At 51.1% G+C, this 18,960-nt stretch overlaps 1 protein-coding gene across 1 annotated transcript in view; it reads left to right on the top strand.

Annotated features, from left to right (window-relative positions):
* The window catches only part of LOC105493362 (RNA binding motif protein 19), a 142,705-nt gene that overhangs the window by 91,575 nt on the left and 32,170 nt on the right, over positions 1-18,960 (top strand). The window contains exon 22 of the mRNA XM_071071012.1: positions 13,930-14,035. Within this exon, the coding sequence (XP_070927113.1) occupies positions 13,930-14,035 (106 nt within the window). The remainder of the gene's footprint in view (positions 1-13,929; positions 14,036-18,960) is intronic.

Here is an 18,960-nt window from a genome sequence, read left to right on the forward strand (position 1 = left end):
GTGGCAGGTGTCAGAAGCCTCTAGAATGCAAGCTCTTCAGAAGCCATCCTCCCAATCCATCATCATCTCCTCAGCCTCTTTTTCCACTTCTGCCATCATTTCCCAGTGGCTGGCAGGCTCCAGCTAGAACGTAAGAACTGAGTTCAAGGGCTGAAGTTGGTTACTGTCCCCAGAGTGGCACACAGTGTGCCACAGCAAATCCACAGTCAGACAGACTCGGACCCAAGTCCTGTGACCTCAGATAAGACCTCCCCTCGAGGTCTCACATACGTCCTGGAAGGCCTGCCGCCCAGCGGGTCGGCTGTGGGCCTGAAGGGAGGCAGCGCATGTAGAGCATTCGGCATGGCCACGGCAGCTGCTCGGCAAGTGCTGCTTCCTCCCACTCCCCGTTTCTTATTTTAGGTATTAAGAGTCCGATCATGAGAGGGGCCAGAAATCAGAAAAGCCAGGAAAAGACAAGCATCCGATAATAACTCCATCCATCAGCACACCACAGACACTTTTTACTGGGCAGCTACTGCGTGCCACGTGCTGTCAGAACTGTTCTGGGTGCCGGCCATTCAGTAGTCCAGCAAGGAAGAGCAACCATAAACAAATAGAGGGGAAAAAATGCACAGTAGAATGCAAAGTCCCATAACATCGAGGGGACAAATGAAGCAGGGTGACAGCAAATGCTAGTCGTGTGCAGACAAGCGTCCTGGGTCGGAGAGCCTTTGAGGTGGCACCCTCCACCTTGCTGCTGTTCTCTGTTGCTGTTTAGCAGGGCAATGACTGGGTTTCTAGGCTCATCTGTTTGTCTCTGTGCTAAGCAGATCTCCAGGGTGATGGTGAGATGTCTGGCTCTTGGCTCTCTGGTGCATAGCACTCCCCACTTGGTCCAGACACGTGTAACTCAGCTCATCACCCGCACAATGCGTCTCATTTCTCCCATCACTGAAAAATGAGGGGTTTCCCCAGTAAGTGACTTTGCCACCTTATACCTTTAAGTATCAGCCCTCTGAAAATGCTGACCATTCAGTGGAAATCTTCCTAAAATACACAGTGCCTTTTCTAACCAGTGCAAGGAATCCTGAGCCCGGGCCACAGTCTGGGGACACTGGTCAGATCTGTTGAGGTGTGTTTGCTGTTCGCCCCTGTCCTAAATAGCCCCAGGCTGCTGTGCTTTCTCAGTGGTTCTAATACGATGTTTTGATACTTTTTGTGTAATCAAGGGGTCAAAAAACTAAAGTCCACGTCCCCGTCATCCGTTTTTATAAATAAAGTTTTATTGGCATGCAGCCACACCCACTCATTTACATATCGGGGCCGCTTTTGCGCTACAGGGCAGAGTAGAGTAGTCGCAAAGCTAAAATTATTGACTGTCTGACTCTTTATAGAAAAAATGTATGTATCCCTGCTCTAATTCGTGGCTGCTAGTTGTCACTTCTCGAAGCCTTTTAGGAACCTGCCAGTATTAATCCCAGTGCCCTTTTCAACTCCTGTGGGATGAGAAATGAAATAAACAAGTTTGTTTGTAAAATAAAAGTAAATAGGCTTTCAGTGGCTGGGCCATGGGGCAGGGCCAAGGGCTTTCCCATTGGTGACAGGCAGAAGCTTAGTATGTGGGTTTCAGGCATCATTTTGCTTGCCAGCGGCTCTTTTCTTTATTTTGGCTTCTCTGGAGTCTTGAGGAGTGGGTGACAACATCTCCTTGTGCAAGCTGTAGTAGTCATGTGGCCTTAACAGCATGTGACTTGCTTTGCTGTAAGCTCCTTGTTCCCTAAGTCTCTGTGCTGGCCCCTAAATGGTGGCATTGCCTCACATTCCATTTGTGCCCCGCAAGAGGAATCTGGTTCCCTAAACCATATGCAGGGGCCTCCTGCTGCCATTGGAGGGCCCCTGTCATAGAGATGCCCTCAGGAAACCATGTAGATGTGGATGTTGAGGTGTGTCACCTTGTGCTTCTCAGAGAGGTCAGCACCCTGATAGTCCCAAACGGCTATGTCGCGAATCTCAAATCTCTCTGAGATATCTTCCTCTTGACCAGTAAGCAGGAGCCGGTGTTGGTGACTATGGGCTGCTGCTTGGTGCTGTTACTGCGGAGACAATACATGAAGAGTTTTCTAATTTCCTAGGGAGTGGAATTTTCTACCTACCCACCTGTGCCCCTTGATCCCTACAGAACCCTGCAAGCTCAGTGGAAGTTCTTCCTGTATTTGTAAGATACAAACCCTACAAAGCTCAGTGGAAGTTCTTCCTGTATTTGTTGCTCTACTTTTCCATTGACAGCCCCCTTATTCTCATCACCTGCTCTCCTCGTTCCCTAGGTAGGAGAATCCAGGTCATTGGAAGATTCTTGCCTTAGCTCGAGGAGTCAAAACAGACTGGGAGAGCAGCACAGTGCAGGGCTGGTGCAAGGCAACCCGAGGCCATCTGGATTCATGCTCTGCAGGCCACATTAGGGTTCTGAGCACTGAAATGGATCTGAACCAAATGAAATTGATAGGGCCCTTTCAGTGTAGGTAGGAGTCGTGGCAGGGGAAGGAGTGGGCACAGTGTGGAGATAGCAGGTGCTAGGAAGTTGAGCGGCCACCCTGAATCCGGCCTTTTCAGGAGGCGTGGCTGGCAGCAGGCAGCAGGCGGCAGGAGTGGGTGTGAGCCGGTGACACAGTGTGTCTCCCTGCTTGCCATCGCCTGCTCACTCTGAAACAGTAGGTCCAGCTCCCTGCTCTGTTTTACAAGGGAGCTCACCCTATCTTCTCCTCCTGCCTTGTCACTAACTTGGTTTCCACCCTCAGCCCTCCAGGATCCTGAAACTTCATCTTCATAGCAACCCCAGGGCTAGTTAAATCCAGTACCAGAGGTTTCTAGATTTGGTGTTGACGTGGAGCAGCCCTGGGGGCCCAGGAGTTCACCCCTTAGTGGCTTTTCTTAGAGTGGCAGCAGAAATGGACAAAACAAAGGGTATCAAGTTATGCACAATGTTCACCACAGCTGGTGACTTCCTAGATTCTCTCCATCTCCTCTTGGAGTTTCTGGAGTTACCGTGGAGATATCAGGCCTGATGGAAATAATAGCAAAAAGCAAGATATGCAGCTGATTAATTCTTGAACCATTCTTAAGCTAACAAGCGAGCGGCTGGGTTTTTTCTGTTTCTGTTTTTGTTTTTCCTCTTTAATTTTTGTCCTTCCTCTTTTCAGACATTTCTTGTACTGAGGATGACGACACCAAAGGGTGTTAAATTGGTTCTGAATGTCCACCTCTGGCTGGCCACATTTTAGTAACGATTTCATTAGCCTGAATTATCCACTTTATTTTCTTGTAATGGGATTAGCTGTACTTGAGGCAGCTGAAGACCAGAGGGGGAGAAAGTGGGGGAGAGTGTCCACTGTGTGTTTCATCAGCTCACTCAGGCAGAGGGATGGAACTGACCAGAATGCAGTACCGCAGGCCAGAAATCATGCCTCCATCCTCTCCTGAGAGGAGGAGCATGCACAGCTGTCCCAAGGGCTTGCTCCACCCAAGGGATGGCAGAGGTACCTGGGTCTGGCTGAGAGATACCTTCTTGGGGACAATTTCTTCTGATTATGTTGTAAAGCTAGTAGGACATGTGGATAAGAGGGAGATCTGCTGCTTTTTCAGAGCTCCACGAATCACAGCATCACATCTGGCCTCTTCTGCTTAGGCCCCTTTGCCATCTCAGCTCTTTGCTGGGAACTCCTGATGTTCACTAGGAAGGGTTGGACTCACTCAGCCAGCTCCTCGCTTTGAACACCAAAACACTGTAAGGGCTTAGGAGGGGTCACCTACTTGGCACCAATACAGATCCTTTTCACAGACAAGTACATTACTCACAACAGCTCCCATTTCTTCAGTTCCTGATATATGCCAGGAGCCAACAACATTGTGTGTTGGTTGGAGCCCATTTTATAGGTGACAAAACTGAGCCTCAGAAAGGTGGTGGCAGGTGCCGGGCTGGGATCTGAACCAAAATCTGGCCCCACAATTAGGTTCTTTTGGTGATGCTTGATGCTGTGACTTGGCCGCTCGCTCTCAGAGCTCGACTTCCTCTGCAGAAGCTCCCTACTGTGTACAGTCCCTGGTAAGTTAGAAGTGTTACCTGAATGTTAGTTAAAGACCAAGGCCTTGTGCCTTAATGTGTATGCTCAGCCCTCCTGAAATGACTGCCTTCTTTTCCTCTCCCACATCATACCTCCCAGCTGTGTTCCGTGGAATACCGGTGTCCTGAGAGATGCTAATAAGCTTTCCTTGTTTGGGAGTTTGAGAAACACTATGTCTTTTCCTTTCTCAGAGAAATCCTCCATGTACCTAACATATTAAAGGCACTGACAAGGTCTGCAGCAGAAAAGCTTGCTGAACTCTGTTTAAACAGATGTCTTCCAAACTTACCAAATCCCAGAAGACTTTACACACAGAATACCTATTAATATCTTTCAGGACAAGTTCAAGAAACACTGTTTTTGGAAAGTTATCTCTGATTTTTAAAACTCTATTTTTATGAAATTCTCTGCCCAAGGACTCTATTCAGGTTCAGCAGACAGTGTTCCCCCTTCAATTGCTTCTAAACTCCATGCACAGATCTACCCTGTCTACTGGGAGGCAACAGGTGAGGAGAGCATAGGCTTTGGGGTTTCGTCAGGCCTTGGTATGAGACCTGGCTCACCATCTAATAGCTTTGTACATTTTGGTAAATACCTTAAGCAGCCAGAGACTCATTTTTCCTGTATGTAAAATGGGCACACAGCTGCCTCACAGGGTTACTGAGGATGCATAAGAGTAACAAATGGACTGTATTTAGCACAATGCCTGGCCTGTTGTGTGCTCTCAAATAAAGGGTGTGACTACAGAAGGTGCCTGTGATGGAGCAGGAGAAAAAATACTAGAATGTCCATTTCTACTTAGGTTTTATTTCGTCCTTCTAAATTTCCTAGTTGTTTATTTATTGAGACAGAGTCTCACTCTCAACCAGGCTAGAGTGCAGTGGTGCAGTCACGGCTCACTGCCACCTCTGTCTCCAGGTTCAAGCAATTCTCCTGCCTCAGCCTCCCCACTAGCTGGGCTGTTTACAGGTGCACGCCACCACACCTGGCTAATTTTTGTTTTGTGTCTTTAGTAGAAATGGGGACTCACCATGTTGGCCAGGGTAGTCCAAACCCCAAGTTACTCACCCACCTCAGGCTCCCAAAGTACTAGGATTACAGGCATGAGTCCCCGTAGCTGACCTTAAATTTCCTAATTTTTATTTAAAGATCTACATAGAGAATGAAATAGCAGTACATGCACATACCATTTATCAGTTTTAAACTGTACATATGTTGGGGATGCATGCTGAAAATTTGCTGAAAGTGTGCACCAACCCTGGGTTGGAGGGGATTGAAAACCACTGGCTTAAAATCCGCGCCCCCTGGAGGCCAGAGCACATCAGGTCCACTGTTCTTTCCCAGCCCAGAGCTTGGTGCCTGCACACAGGATATGCTTGGGAAGTATTTGCCTGATGATTGCAGGATCCATAGTATCTGAATGACGAGTCCCATGAAAATTCCTATCAAGCTTCAAATTGTGGTTTGAGTGCTGGAGATTGGTGAGGGATGATTCATTCATTAAGTGTAGCCACAAATGTGTTCACATCTGAGGTAGATGCTGTGCAGCAAATTGCCATGGCAAGACCCTCTGTGTCCCCAAAGAGCTTAGAATCCTGCAGAGGCTACATTATGTGAACGCAACTGAGAGGACTGGTAGGCTACAAGGGCCAAAGGAGAGGTCAGAAAGGCCCTGTTGCTTGTCCCAAGCCCTAACCCCAGGTCATAAAGAGGTAAGAGGATTCCTCATTTTGGGAAGTAGACCAGCCCTTATGATCTCTTGAAACCAGAATCAGAATGGAGCTCAAATGTAGAACATGGCACCCAAGGCAGCCCACAGACTCCTTCTGTTGTTTTTGGCAACACAGTGTCTTGACTTTGTTACCAATATTTTAAAATCTCATTTCTTAAAAGAATCTGGATCACTAGCTTCTTTGGAAGAAGGGGAAGATCTGCTAGTCCCAGGCCCAGATGTCCACCTGACTGTCTAGATTAGGGCTGAGTGGCCCCTGTCCCTTCCAGTGAGGCAGTGGGCCTCAACCCTGAGCAGGCCCACACTCACCTAGAGGGCTTGGTGCAGCCCCAGAGCTTCTGATCCAGAAAGACAAGAGGTGGGCAGAACATTGCATTTTTGACACGCTCCCAGGTGATGCTGATGCTGCCAGTCCAGGGATCAGTCCAGGCTGGAAATGATTTGCCCAGGTTCACCCAGTTGATGAGGGGCAGAGCCAGGCCAGGAGCCTACTTTTTCCAGTGCCAAATCCGCCCCCATCCAAAGCCTCCAGGAGAGTCCATGGGTTCCATCTGAAACTCAGGCCCTGACTCTGATTTAGAAATACCATTTAAGTGCTCATCCCTGGGATTTCTCATCTAGAACACGAGAGGCTCACGCTTGCCTGGAAAGGACCCCAATGAAAGGCTATTGAGAAAAGCTAAATGCCATCCTCCACACCTCTTTTTTTCACTTTCTTGGAAACTAGGCCATTTTTCAGCCTCCAGGAGGCAAAAATGAAAGGGAATATTGCATTGATGGCGATAAGGTAACCTTTCTACACCTGGCTCTCACCATGATGAGCAGTAACTGGAGAAGTTCAGTCTCAAAGGCACTCTCTAAGAAGAGAGCGCAAGAACAGAAGAGGAAGAAACTCCACACCTAAATATGCCTCCATTAAATGGCTTCCAAAGCCATTGCCCCTTGTCAGAGTAGGCTTGACCCTGCACTTTGTACACACTCATCAACATAACATTCTGCAGGAGGGAAAGCATCTCAGTGCAGGGCAAAACATGCTGAGACTCCTTGTTTGTGTCTGCATCTTGGCCAGGGTTGCCTGTGGAGGAGCCAGTGTCTTCTCTTTCCCACCAAGCAGCACATGATTTGAACATCGTTATCCAGACAGTATTCCTTTGGTACGCCCCCTTTTTTTTTCTTGCTGTGATTATTCATTGCCTGGAAGGAATAAACGTGAATACTTTGGAAAGAGTGTTGATTCTTGAGGACCAAATGCTCCTTGTAATAGCATATGATTGCACTATATAAAAGAGCATCATCCTGTGGGACGGAAAGACTGAATATGTTGCCCCCAAGTGTGACTGTGCCTCCACAAGAGCATATAGTTATATGAGATAATGCATGTGAAGTATGGGGACCTGGCACTTAGGGAGCGGTCAATAGATGATGAATCCATGATTAAATGAATGGATACAGTGTTTTCTGAGTGCTAGACACAGTCTCAGGTTCTGTAGACACAACAGAGTATAAGACCCCTGACATCTTAGAGTCCACTTTCAGTCTCTAGCAAAATAAGAGGAAAGATAAAAAAGTAAACGAGCCATTTCAGACAGTGCTCAGATGTGACAGGCGGGGGCTGGTGTGCAAAGGAGGCAACGTTAGATAGGGTGGTCACAGAAGGCCTCTTTGAGGAGGTGGCATTTCAGCTGAAAATTGAATGGCAAGAAAGAGTCAGTTGTGAAAACAACTAGGCAAGCAGGGTTCCAGGTGATGCAAAAAGCAAGTGCAAAGGCCCTGAGGTAAGCATACGTTTGGTGGGTTCAGGGAATGGGGAAAGCCAGTGTAGATTCTTCATAGTAAATGAGGGGGTGCAGGGCATGAGATAAGATTGGAGAGCAAGAAAAGTAAGTCTGATCAGGCACAGCCTTGAGTCCCAAGTAAGGAACTCAGAAATTATTCTAAGGATACAAAAACCATTAGAGCATTAAGCAATTTGGAAGAGATGATGACTGGCACATACACACAAAACTCAAGGCACTAGTGGCCATGGAAACCCACTGTGGGAATGGTGAGGACTAACAGATATTCATGAAACTTGGGACAGTATAGCCATTGAAACCCACCGTGGGAGTGCTGATGACTAGCACATACTTGTGAAACTCGGGGCACTAGTACCCATTGAAACCCACCAGATTGATTGGATTAGCCTCTGTTAGAGAGTTGGATGAGGCAGGCTTGAGACCAGCCCTCACCAAAGGCTTTAGTTTGTATACATCTCAGGAAAAGTGAGAATTTTAGATGATAGTTCTGTTCCCAAGCCTCCCTCCGCTACAGAAATTTCCCATTATAGACGAAGGGATAGGTTTGCCCCTAGCTGTGCAGTTGGTCTCTCTCTCCAGCTTGCCACAACTGGGGCCCTTGGCCACATGGGAACTCTGTAAGGGAAGGGGAATGTGAGACAGGACACGGTGCAAGGCAGCTGCCATCTTACCATATTTGTTGCTCAGTGGGAATGGTTCCATGGGTGCATAAGTTCACTGGTGGGGCCCTTCTTTAGGATGAGGCCAGGGGAGCAGTAAGCAAAGATCAGGCATCCTCAGCTCTAGACCTTTACCAGTTGAGATAAGTGACTTTATCCCAGAGTCTTCTTGTGCCTCTGAGGAAGAGGGGAGGGAGCTCACTGGCTGCTTCCCAGCTAAGAGGCTTCCCATGCAGCTGCCCCCAGTCAAGGTGAGGGCACCCTGAGAACAAGGTTAATGCTTGACCTGCTGGTAACTCCCTCCCTGTGCTCTGCATCATCTTTGACTGCTTGCGGATAAGTGGACCAATCGTGTGAGCTCTTAGCAAAGCACAAACCTGTGGGGCACACTGCCCGCTTTGAGCCTAGCTCAGCCTGATGCTGCCCAAGGAACCCTGGGCAAGTCACTTCACCCCTTGTAGTAGTTAAGGGCTCACCGAGACCTTGGAGAAATCATGTTCCTTCTTTGAGCCTCAGTTTTCTCCATCTAGGAAATGGTATTGACATCGCTCAGCTCACATGGGCCTTATGAGTTCATGTCCAGCATGTGCTAACATGCTGCAGGGCACGTAAGCACTGAGGAAGTACCCAGTGAATGGACAGATGTGCGTGTATGTGCGTCATGTGTGTTAGAAAATTGGTGGGGGTGGCATATTTGAAAGGCTTTTTAATGCCAAGAGATTTAGCTATTTTTTCTTACCTCTAGGTGGAGCACAAGCAACCTGCAGTTTATTCTTATCATGAAACCACCCCTTCATCTTGTTCAGATCACACCGTTGTTCTGACTCAGGGTCTCTTGGGTGGTGGCAGACTTTTTTTCTCAACAATGCCTTGGGCGCAGGTGGGGAGAAGTTATGCCAGCAAACTCCCCCAATGACTCAGCACTTCTGCTGGGATTCTGGCTCTTCCAGCAGATCCAAATAGTGAGGGAGACTTATGTCCTGGAAGCAGAGGGCCCTAGGCTTGACCCCACTTGGTGCCAGCATGCAGGCTGTGGGGTTAAGCCGGACTCCTAGCCTACCCAGGCTCCAGGTACCAGCACAGCTGCAAAACTGTCCAGCTCCGCATCTCTGGAGGGTTCTCACTTCCTCTGCTCCACCCTTCCTCTCACTTCTCTCGCCCTGAGCCTGTCGCTTCAATCAGGGAGGGAGAGAGAGACCCAAGATGATTCATCCTTTTTCGGTAGCAGCTGCTGGCCAAGGCTGGGGCGAGACCAGTCAGGGGGCACACAGTTTGCATGGAGGGAGGAAATCCCCACCCACCCGCACGCTGGCTGCCCCCCACACACACATATGTATTGTGTCTGCCTTCAGGCCTGTGTGCAAACACAATTTACATCCCCCGACTTGTTTATGAGTGCTGGGCGTAATTGGCTTGCCTCACGCAGCACCTCAGAGCCCCGTCCCACCTCCTCCCGCTCCTCCCTTCTCTCCCCCTCACCCCCCCAACACTCCTCAAAAGAAATTAGAAACGTGACAACAAACTCCAGTTGTGGAAAACCCACAAACCCACCACCAATCATGTGCCTGGCATGGCAGAGGGGGTGGGGCTCAGGGTGGGGGAGTAATTGGTGAACCCAGGGTGAATGAAATAATTGGAAAAGTGAGGTGTGAGTTTGTTACCGAAGTGTGAGCATGGTGGGGGAGGGAAGGAGGGCTGTGTTTAAAAGCCCGGTATGTCCTCTTTATTCACAGCTTCTGATACAGTAATTGCTACTTTGTGGTTTCTATTATCTGCACAGTGGGGAGTGTGGTGTGCGTCTCCTTCCCGAGCGGCAGAGTTGGTCTCAGGGAGGAGTTCCTGGGTGCCCCGTGATTTTCTTCCTCCCCAGTCCCTGGTGGCCCTGCGCAGCTTCACCCCGACAGTGGCCTAAGCTCCCAGAAGACAAAGGTTCACGCACAACTTCCTTCAAAAGCTGCTCTTAAAAACAGCTTCGTAGACCTTGCTGTCAGATAAGAACCTTAATAATGGCTGGTATTTATATATCGCTTATCTCCAAGGAGCTAAAGGTACTTCATTGATTTCTTCTCCCCCAACCTTTTTTTTTTCTTTTTAATTCTCTTTCAATAGCTCTCTGAGATCATTAGTATTGGCCTCATATGATCCCATACCGTTATACAAGCAACCAAGCCACTCACTGTCCAGCTTTGTTCTTGGGCTGAGAGAAGCAGCCCGGATGAAAAAGACCCGGGTTTTGAGTTCCTGGGTCCGTGGGACATGGGCAAGTCGCTTTTCTTCTCTGGCCCTTGGTTTTCCCATCTGTAAAACAGAGGCATGGAGATGATGTATTTAAAAAACCGCATATTGCAGACACTCATTGGTAGCGGAGATGATGGCAGCAATGATGGTGTCTTGAAGCCTCATCCATGCATTTCAGGAAGTGTCCACAGACATTGGGAAGTTCCTTCTAAGATCTAACCCTGATCTTTCAGCTCCTCCTTAAGCTTCAGTTCTCTCTTGTCCTGTTCTTACAAGGAAGGAAGAAACCTGCTCACCGTAGCCATTTCTCTGACCCTGAAGAATAATAGGATTTCTGAAGCTTGCAGTCTTCATAGGCGTCATTTCATTTGTCATGCTGATGTCTGCCTGGAAACCCCCGACCACAACCGGGACCTCCCCAAGGCCCTTCAGCTGCCTGGGATGGGATTCCCAGCTCCCTGATCCCTGCCCACGATTCCTGGTAGATCCAGGCTGCCCTTCTGTCCCGGCTTTCCCTGCCGAACTCTCAAATGCCACTTCTGCAGGCCACGAAAGCATGGCTCCTGCAGCCGCTCCTCAACGGCGTTTTTCTCTACCTTTTAATTATTTTCCTCGCCTTTCTCTGGACCCTTAGCTGCTTACAATGCACACAGCATCCACAGCTTGCAATGTGCTGCAGAGAGGGAGGAATTAACCTCAACAGTCTCTTTCTCTCTTTCTCTCTCTCTCTCTCTCTCTCTCTCTCTCTCTTTCTCTCTCACACCACCCCCCTCCCATGACCCCTTCTCCCCTTCACACACACACACACACACACACAGTCTGGCTTACCAGAAATCTGGGCAGAGGTCATTGAGACCATCAAGGGATAGGAGATTATAGCCCTTGTGGGCAGAAGTAGAGGGTTTGCACACAGTGTGGGCAGAAAGAACTGGGACTCGGTCTACCCCCACCTTGCCTGGTGGTCTTAGGGAAGTCACTGGACCCCTGGGAGTCTACACAAGGCATTCCTGGCCACCCCGCATGGGGTCTTCCTGCTTCACCGCAGACCTGACCAAGACTCAGGAAGAAAGAGGCCCCGGCTCTTACAAGTGGCCAGTCCCCGTCCAGATGATGCAAGGGGGTTGAGTCATTGTGCAGCAGAAAGAGAGCTCGGGCATAACGTCAGACATGCCTGGATTCACATTCTAACCCTGCCGCCTGTGAGGAAGGACCCCTGGCTCCCAGAGCTGCGGTTTCTTCATCTGTAACACGGGAATGATAAGGCTAACAATAGTTCACATTAGTGCTATGTGTATTTCATTTCACCCTCATCACCACTCTCTGAGGGTAGGTGTAATTTACCCATGGTAATGTCCACCTTCCAGGGCTACCATTTGCTTGTTCATTCATTCCAAAATACCTTCAGGCTTCTACCCTGAGCCAGACGCTGGGCTCACTGCCGCAGGTCCAGTGATGAGCAAGATAGATGGGGCCTGGACTCTTGCAGAGCTGAGCCCTAGCCCCGGCCAGGGAAGGCAGAGAAGTAAACAGGCATGCACCCCACAGACCCCTGGTCGGGGAGCACGGTGAGCGGTGACACTGTGGATGGGGGCAGTCACCCCAGCCTTGAGGGGTTGGGAAAGACATCTCGGGGCTAGTGCAGTTAGGTGAGGCCAAGGCAGGGATGGAGGAACCAGCTCACCCAGTGGCTGTCTGCGGCTGTGTTGAGAAAGCAGCCAGCCTGGTTTTCCCTGTGCCTCTTAGTTGCCTCATACCAGCTCTGAATGCTCTCAGGCTCCAGCCCCTTAGCCACCGGATGTGCCATCCCTGCGGTGCTAGTGGCCTTCTGAAGACCTGGACCCAAAGAACCATTCTTCTGAATGAGCTTACAAGAAAATTTGTCCATGCCCTGCCCTCCCTGTTCAAAGCCAGCATGGCAGAGGGGCTTTGGTGGAGGGAAGAGAGACAGTGTCTGTCATGGGATGGATCCGCCTTTAGGTGGCAGAATGAAGCAGGGTTTGCGGGCTTGACTCCTCAGCTCTCCAACCTCACCTTGTCCCCACCTGCCCAGCCTCTGGTCCCCAGTCCCGGCTCCCCTCCAGCAGGGAAACCTGACCGGGCTCCACTCCCCACATTCCTGGCTCCTTCCCCTCCCTGGGAGGCTGGCCTTGTCACCAGTGCATCTCTGTTGTTTTTCGTTGCCCACACAGAGGAGGCACCAGGAGGGGGGAGCAGAGCTGGTGGGGAGAGCTCTGAGGAGACGTGCAGATTCATTTTGAGGATTCATAATGCCGCATTTACACACCGTCCTGCCTTCAGAAATTGGGCTGGCAGATGCCTGGTCATGCTGGCAGGGCTGTGGGTTAACGCTTTGGATTTAGCTTATATCATTTCATGAGAGCTTACGGCCTTTACTGTGTTTTTTACCCAATCGGTCTTTGGCCCCAAAGCATCCTAGACCATCGTGCGTATGTGTGTGCCCAGGCGGCCGAAAGTGTGTGTAGATTTTCAAATAAAATAATACCTCTCTTCAGATGCCGTGCACATTAAATATTTATCGGCAGCAATTTGTACGTATATATTTGATAAATGGACATTAGGAAAAGATTGGGGGGTGGGAAGTGAGACAGGGAGGCAAGGAGGCCTGAGAAAGCCCTATCCCTTTGTCCTACAATTTCTCAAAGGTTTAATCTGGAGGAGAGGAGAGGAGGGAACCAGGGGGGATGGTCCAAGGCTGTGGTTACCGGTTTGATCCCTGTCAGGAGAAGCCAACCCATTTTCTTCTCCAGAGCTTTGCCTGACTTTGGCTTGGAAGATATCGAAATGAAAGCTCAGAGGGAGGGGAAGCAGGGTTTAGAGGGAGTCGCTGCGTGTCATTTGAGCGCTAAAGAAACACATGTCCCAAACGTCCCAGGTCCTGGAGAAGGGGCCCCATCCCATTTGCTCAGCCTGGGGTCGCCATGTGCTCAGCTCAGACATAGAGGCAGTTTGGAAAGGTCAGGCAACCCTGCTGGTCCCATGTCCAGAGCCCCGACTCGCACACATGGGCAGCACCTTGACCTGCCCAGGCCCCCCAACCCGAGCCTGGCTACTTGTGTACTAGGCAGGGTCCTCCCCAGTGCATAGTTACCCCACAGGGAAGTGGGGCCCCATGGGGGCAGAGAGTCTCTAGCTAGTTGCAGAGGAACTGAAAATTCTCCATTCACGTCTCCAGCCCGATTGTTGCCTCCCTGCCCTGCCTGATGGCCCGGGCCTGGGAGAAGGCCGCTCGTGCCCCTGAGCTGACACGTGCGAGCGTCTGCGTGCCTGCATGCACTTGTCTTTTATAATCCAAAGGGATTTACGTGTGAGAATCAGTCCTGCCTTCCCGACCTCACTTGCAGGCCTCTAGTCTTAAACCCCTATATCTTGCCTTTTGTTTTTAGCACCTTTGGGGAGTTGAAGACGGTCCGCCTGCCAAAGAAGATGACTGGGACAGGCACACACAGAGGCTTCGGCTTTGTGGACTTCCTCACTAAGCAGGATGCAAAGGTGAGACCGTGGCTCCCTTCCCCACCTGTCCCGGCCTCCCCTTTCCAGGACCCGTTATAGGAGAGGCAGCCAGACCTCTAACACACAGAGTCACCTCCTCACGCAGGTGTTCTCTTTTTGCCTTTGATTCTGCTTAATGTGTACAACATCCTTGGAGAAGATCCTGGGGATTTTGTATTCGGAGGAAGAAGCAGTTTCTGTGTCCCCCTTCCCTCCCCCTGTTTCATGTATGCAGGAACCTGGGACATAAACTGGGGATGGGGAGCAAATGCGTTTCCCAGGCCTCTCCAAGTCATCAAGAAAATTCCTCAGTTCAGGTGGCCCCGTGGGGTAGGCAGCATGGGAAATGCCACACAGAACAGTGCGGAGAGGGCAGAGCACTTGGAAAGGAGAGTAAGAGGCACCCAAGAAGCAGCCAAGGGAATGCATCTTTCCCTTCCTTTCTTCTGCTCATGGCCGGGGGTTCTGTTTTGTGCTGGTTGTCTGTGAGGGCAGCCCCGGCAGGTGCAGCTGCATGGAAGCGTGTGTACCGAAATCCCTCCAGGCTCCTTGAGAACCTTTTATTTTTTAAGCAAGGCGGCATCTCCAAATTGGTTCAGTGCAGCACAGCCAGGCTTTGCTCCTGCAGTGGGTGCTGGGCCCAGCCGCCGATGTGGGGCAGAGGCTGTGTGAACAAGGGCCCGGCTGTACCCAAAGCCACTGCCCTCGTGGCACCGAGCTCCAGGTCAGAATCCAGAAGGAAGGTAGTGGCAGAGCTGTCACAGTGGGCTGCCTTCCGTGAGCTCTGCCCGCAGACGACCTGTCCCCTCTCAGCCTCGCTGTTCCTCAAGGCTAAAATAAAGTGACAGGGAGGTCTCATTAATGGCTGGGATCCCCTCCACCTCTGACAAGCTGTTCCTCAGAAGAACAGTGAACATTTCCTGGAATCACAGCCATTGGGCTTTAGCAGTCTGGCATCACAAGAGGCCCAGGGTGTGGGTCAGCTGTGCAGAACCAAAGGTGGCAGCTCCGGGACACAGCTGCGGCCTTTGTGGGCCCTGGGAACACACACAGGCAGAGAAGGTGCACTGGGACCCTCGGAGAGCCTCGCCAGCCACCTTTGTCTCTGAGTCTTGAGCTCAAGTGCCTGTTTTGTTGACACATGGCCATATTTGTCCAGACATCTGCTCCTCTCTCCTCCTGGCTGGCAGCCTTTCCCTCGCCTCACGTCAGGGACAGCACGGAACCCACCTTGCATGCAGCAGGTCACGGCCCTCACCCTCACAGCGGGGCAGGCACGTGGTGCCCTGCGTTGGCTCAGGGTAGCAGCAGAGGGCTGCCTTTCAGAGCTCCCACCCGTGGCAGCTCAACCCACACTGGCCTTCCCTGTGCCACAGTTTTCTCATCTGTGAAACGAGAATGATGGCTGCGCCCCCCTGCCAGGGTTAGAGCAGGTGATGCATGGGAGACACTGACTCGGTCCTGGCATGTGGTGGGCACTCGATACTGGTACACCGTTTCCTTCTCAGAGCCACCCTTGGTCCACGGATTCATGCCCACATGTGGTGCTCTGTGGACAGAACAGAGTACAGGGCAGCATCTTTTCTCCACTGCATTCCACTGAGCTCTGGGTGCCTGAGGGGATTGGGCAGTGATGGTGTAGAAGTGTTGTCATCTATCTTATATCAGAGTTCCTGTAGGAGGCTGTGCTTGGGGGAGAAATGAGGGATTCACTCTCTGCTCCTCAGAAATGTCTCTTACAAAGACCAGTGCGAGAGCTTGTCGTTACAGCACAAACTTCAAAGCCAGACTGCCTGAGTTTGAACCCCAGGGCTGCCACGAATCTCCCGTGTGACCTTGGGCAAGTGACATCCTTTCTGTGTGCCTCAGTTTCCCCCCTCATAAAATGGTCATAGGGTTTTCCATATTTTCATAGAGTCATCGTGGGGTCTGAATGGGGTGATGATTTAGAAAAGGGCCTGGCCGCTGTGTACTGGCTGTTGGCTGTGATGAGGAGATGGAAGGCGGCAGTGATGACAATGGTGGTGGTCTGAAATAAGAAAAGGTTTTCCCCTTCTTATTTGGCCACCCACTGGGCCTCTTTTCTCACCCATCCACTGGACCTCTTGTGATGCCAACCTTTAAAGCCCAATGGGTGCTCCTCCAGGAAACGCTCACTGCTTCTCTGAGGAAGAGCTTGTCAGAGGTAGAGGGGATTCCGGCCATTGATGAGAGCAGAGCGCAAAGGCACTGGAGCCCCTCACTGGAAGCCCTCTTTCAGCACCCAGAGGTTCATGCCAGGTTGACACAGCCCTTGGGACATGGAGGGTCCAACCAGGGCGGGCGCCAGCCGTGAGCCCTTTGACATGTCATCGTTGGCTCAGTTTTGCTCGTCAGCTTTATTAGGACAGAAGGTGGACTCCCAGGTAATCGGGGCAGTGCGTGCCACTGAGGAAGTTCACCTAGCACCCAGGGGTCCCGTGCTTGCCACCCCGGGCCCGGCTGCGGATGTTCATTCTGAAGCCCAGCACAGCCCTCTAGTGATTTATGGAGGTGACAGCTCCTCCCCCTCCATCCCTTGCCTGCCTTTACCCTGGGCTCCGGGAGGAGAAAGGGCAGCCGAGGACAGTACAGGCTCAACTCACAGCCTCTCAAGGATTGGCCCTTCTCCCTGTCAGGCGGCTATTTCTGGCCCCTCCATCCCTGTAGCAACTCTTCCCTCTCCCACACTGGGGCTTGCGCCACGGAACGCAGTGGTCTGCCAGGAAGGAGGAGCCCATCACAAGCACATCTTTCCTGCAAGGATCCCTTTGCTCTTTTTGTTTCCCGGGGAAGCTGCCATTGCTTTCTCCCTCCCCGGCTCCAGGTCTGTCTGGAGAACTTTATTGTCTTCTGAGTGGAACATTTAGCGCTCTCCACTGACCCGTAGAATCGTGCACACTGCATATTAGTGAATAGGATTCTGAATATTGTAAATATCTAGTTAGCTCGAGGGTGGGCGTGAGTTTGAAGAGGGAGAGCAGTAGTGCCAGAGACATGGAGTCAAAAGCACTGGTGATCTTTTTTATCTCAGCAGAAGGAATTTAGTGAGAACCCAGGGCTGGTAGAGGAGCCTCCATGATTCCAGCCTCTCAGGGCCAGCTCCCATGCATCCTCCCCGTGTCAAAGCTCTTAGGGAAGGAGACTTCCTTCAGAAACCCTTCCCAGGGTTCAGTTCAACCCTGACCCACTCAGATCCCCCGCCAAGGGCACAGATCCCATTTCCTGTCGTGGCACCCTCAGTGAAGATAAATAGTCGCCCCCTGCATTGGCATCGGCCACCTCTTCAGCCAGGAGGTCTACCCCAAGCAATCCTCAGATGGGAGGAAAGAAGGGAGGGATAAGTTGAAAGGAGGGGGCAGCTCAGCTCATTGTAGAAGCTGAGGCTGGAAAAGGAATGGAGAAATGAATGGTTTCTGGGAGGGGCCAGTGCTGCGGCTTGAACCCCGGTATCACGACTCCCAGAACAGTGCCCTTTCCCCATCATCCATCAGTCCATTTGCCTGCTGGCAGAGGATAGAAGAATTAAGGCATCTCCTCAACACCACAGTCCTTGCTGTGGCCCTGAGCACATGCCGTCTCCACTGTCCCTGAACTGAGGGGTTCTGAGTTGTCTGACCTTTCTCCATGAGACCCACGTCCCACTGTGCATATCCTCGAGGGCTCTGTGATATCCATCAAGCCCCTTCTGGATTAAGCACACATACCCCCAAACTGGAAAGAGAATCCTAGCAAGAGGCTCCTCGAAGGCTGTTGTGGCAGAGCTCAGAGTAACCAGGCAACTGATGATAATAGCAAGAGGCTCCCACGAGCGTGCTGGCTTTGTATGTGACATTCACCACACTCGCACTGCCCCACCCCAAGCTGCAGCAGCCCCAGCATCAGGCGGGAGATTTGCATCCAGTCTCCCTCCCCAGTCTTGCTGAGCATTTGCTTAGCTCCAGCGCTGAAGCCACCGTGGAGCCCTATGAATTGATGGGAAGCCCAGACCCTGGTCTGTTACTGAGCTGCTCCGGTGAACCGGGGGTGGGTCCTGACCATCTGCCCTCGTCACGGGCCCTGGTGACCAGAGGCCTGCTCAGAGGAAGCAGGATCGATGAGCTGGCATATTCTCCCAACCTAGGACATTCTATCAGCCCCTGATGTCCCGGGCAGTAAATGTCAGTCCCTCTGAAAGTGCTGGTGTTATCTAAACCTCCAGGTGTGATGATCTGGCATTTCTCAAGAGCCTTCCCCACGTGTGGAGGGAAGCAGGGGACAGAGGTTGATGGAGGAAGGAGAATAGGGGTGGTATAGGAAGTCAGTGGTCTCCTCGGGGGCCTGGGTCTACACCGTGTACACGGCTGTCAGTTGTGTTATCAGCGCCACGCAACCAGGGGAACACACAACCTGGAAGTTTCTAAAAGGGCAATATCTTTGAGTTGATAAAAACTGTCAACTTCTGGAAGCCCATCGTCTTTGGCAGAGACGGTGCAGGACATTTGCATATATAAGTTTTAATCCTCACGGGGCTCTAGGAGATAGGTGATAGGAAGCCATTTGATGACTGGGGAAACCAAGGCTCAAAGGGACCAAGTTGCTTGCTCAAGATCATATAGCGGTACTTGGCAGAGCTGGGAAAAATCTAATTCCAAAGCCTGTATCCAGGGATTCCTCCTCCCTTCGTTCACTGATTCACTTAAATTCTGTGTATCTCCACACCAGGCTCTGGGTAGCGCCTCTTCTCCCTACCATGCCCACCATCTCTCACCCAGCCCTGACACCTCACCAAGGAGAAGGACTCTCGAATTAGAGGGACACTTTGGAGGAAGGCCAAGAGATTGTCCCTTAGAACGTCTCTTGGGAACAAGTCCAGAATGAAATCAACTCCTCCCAGCCCCCAGAGGAGGAGTGGGCATTCAGTGAGC

The sequence above is a fragment of the Macaca nemestrina genome, chromosome 10 (genome assembly GCF_043159975.1).
Source record: "Macaca nemestrina isolate mMacNem1 chromosome 10, mMacNem.hap1, whole genome shotgun sequence".
NCBI classification, from domain to species: Eukaryota; Metazoa; Chordata; class Mammalia; order Primates; family Cercopithecidae; genus Macaca; species Macaca nemestrina.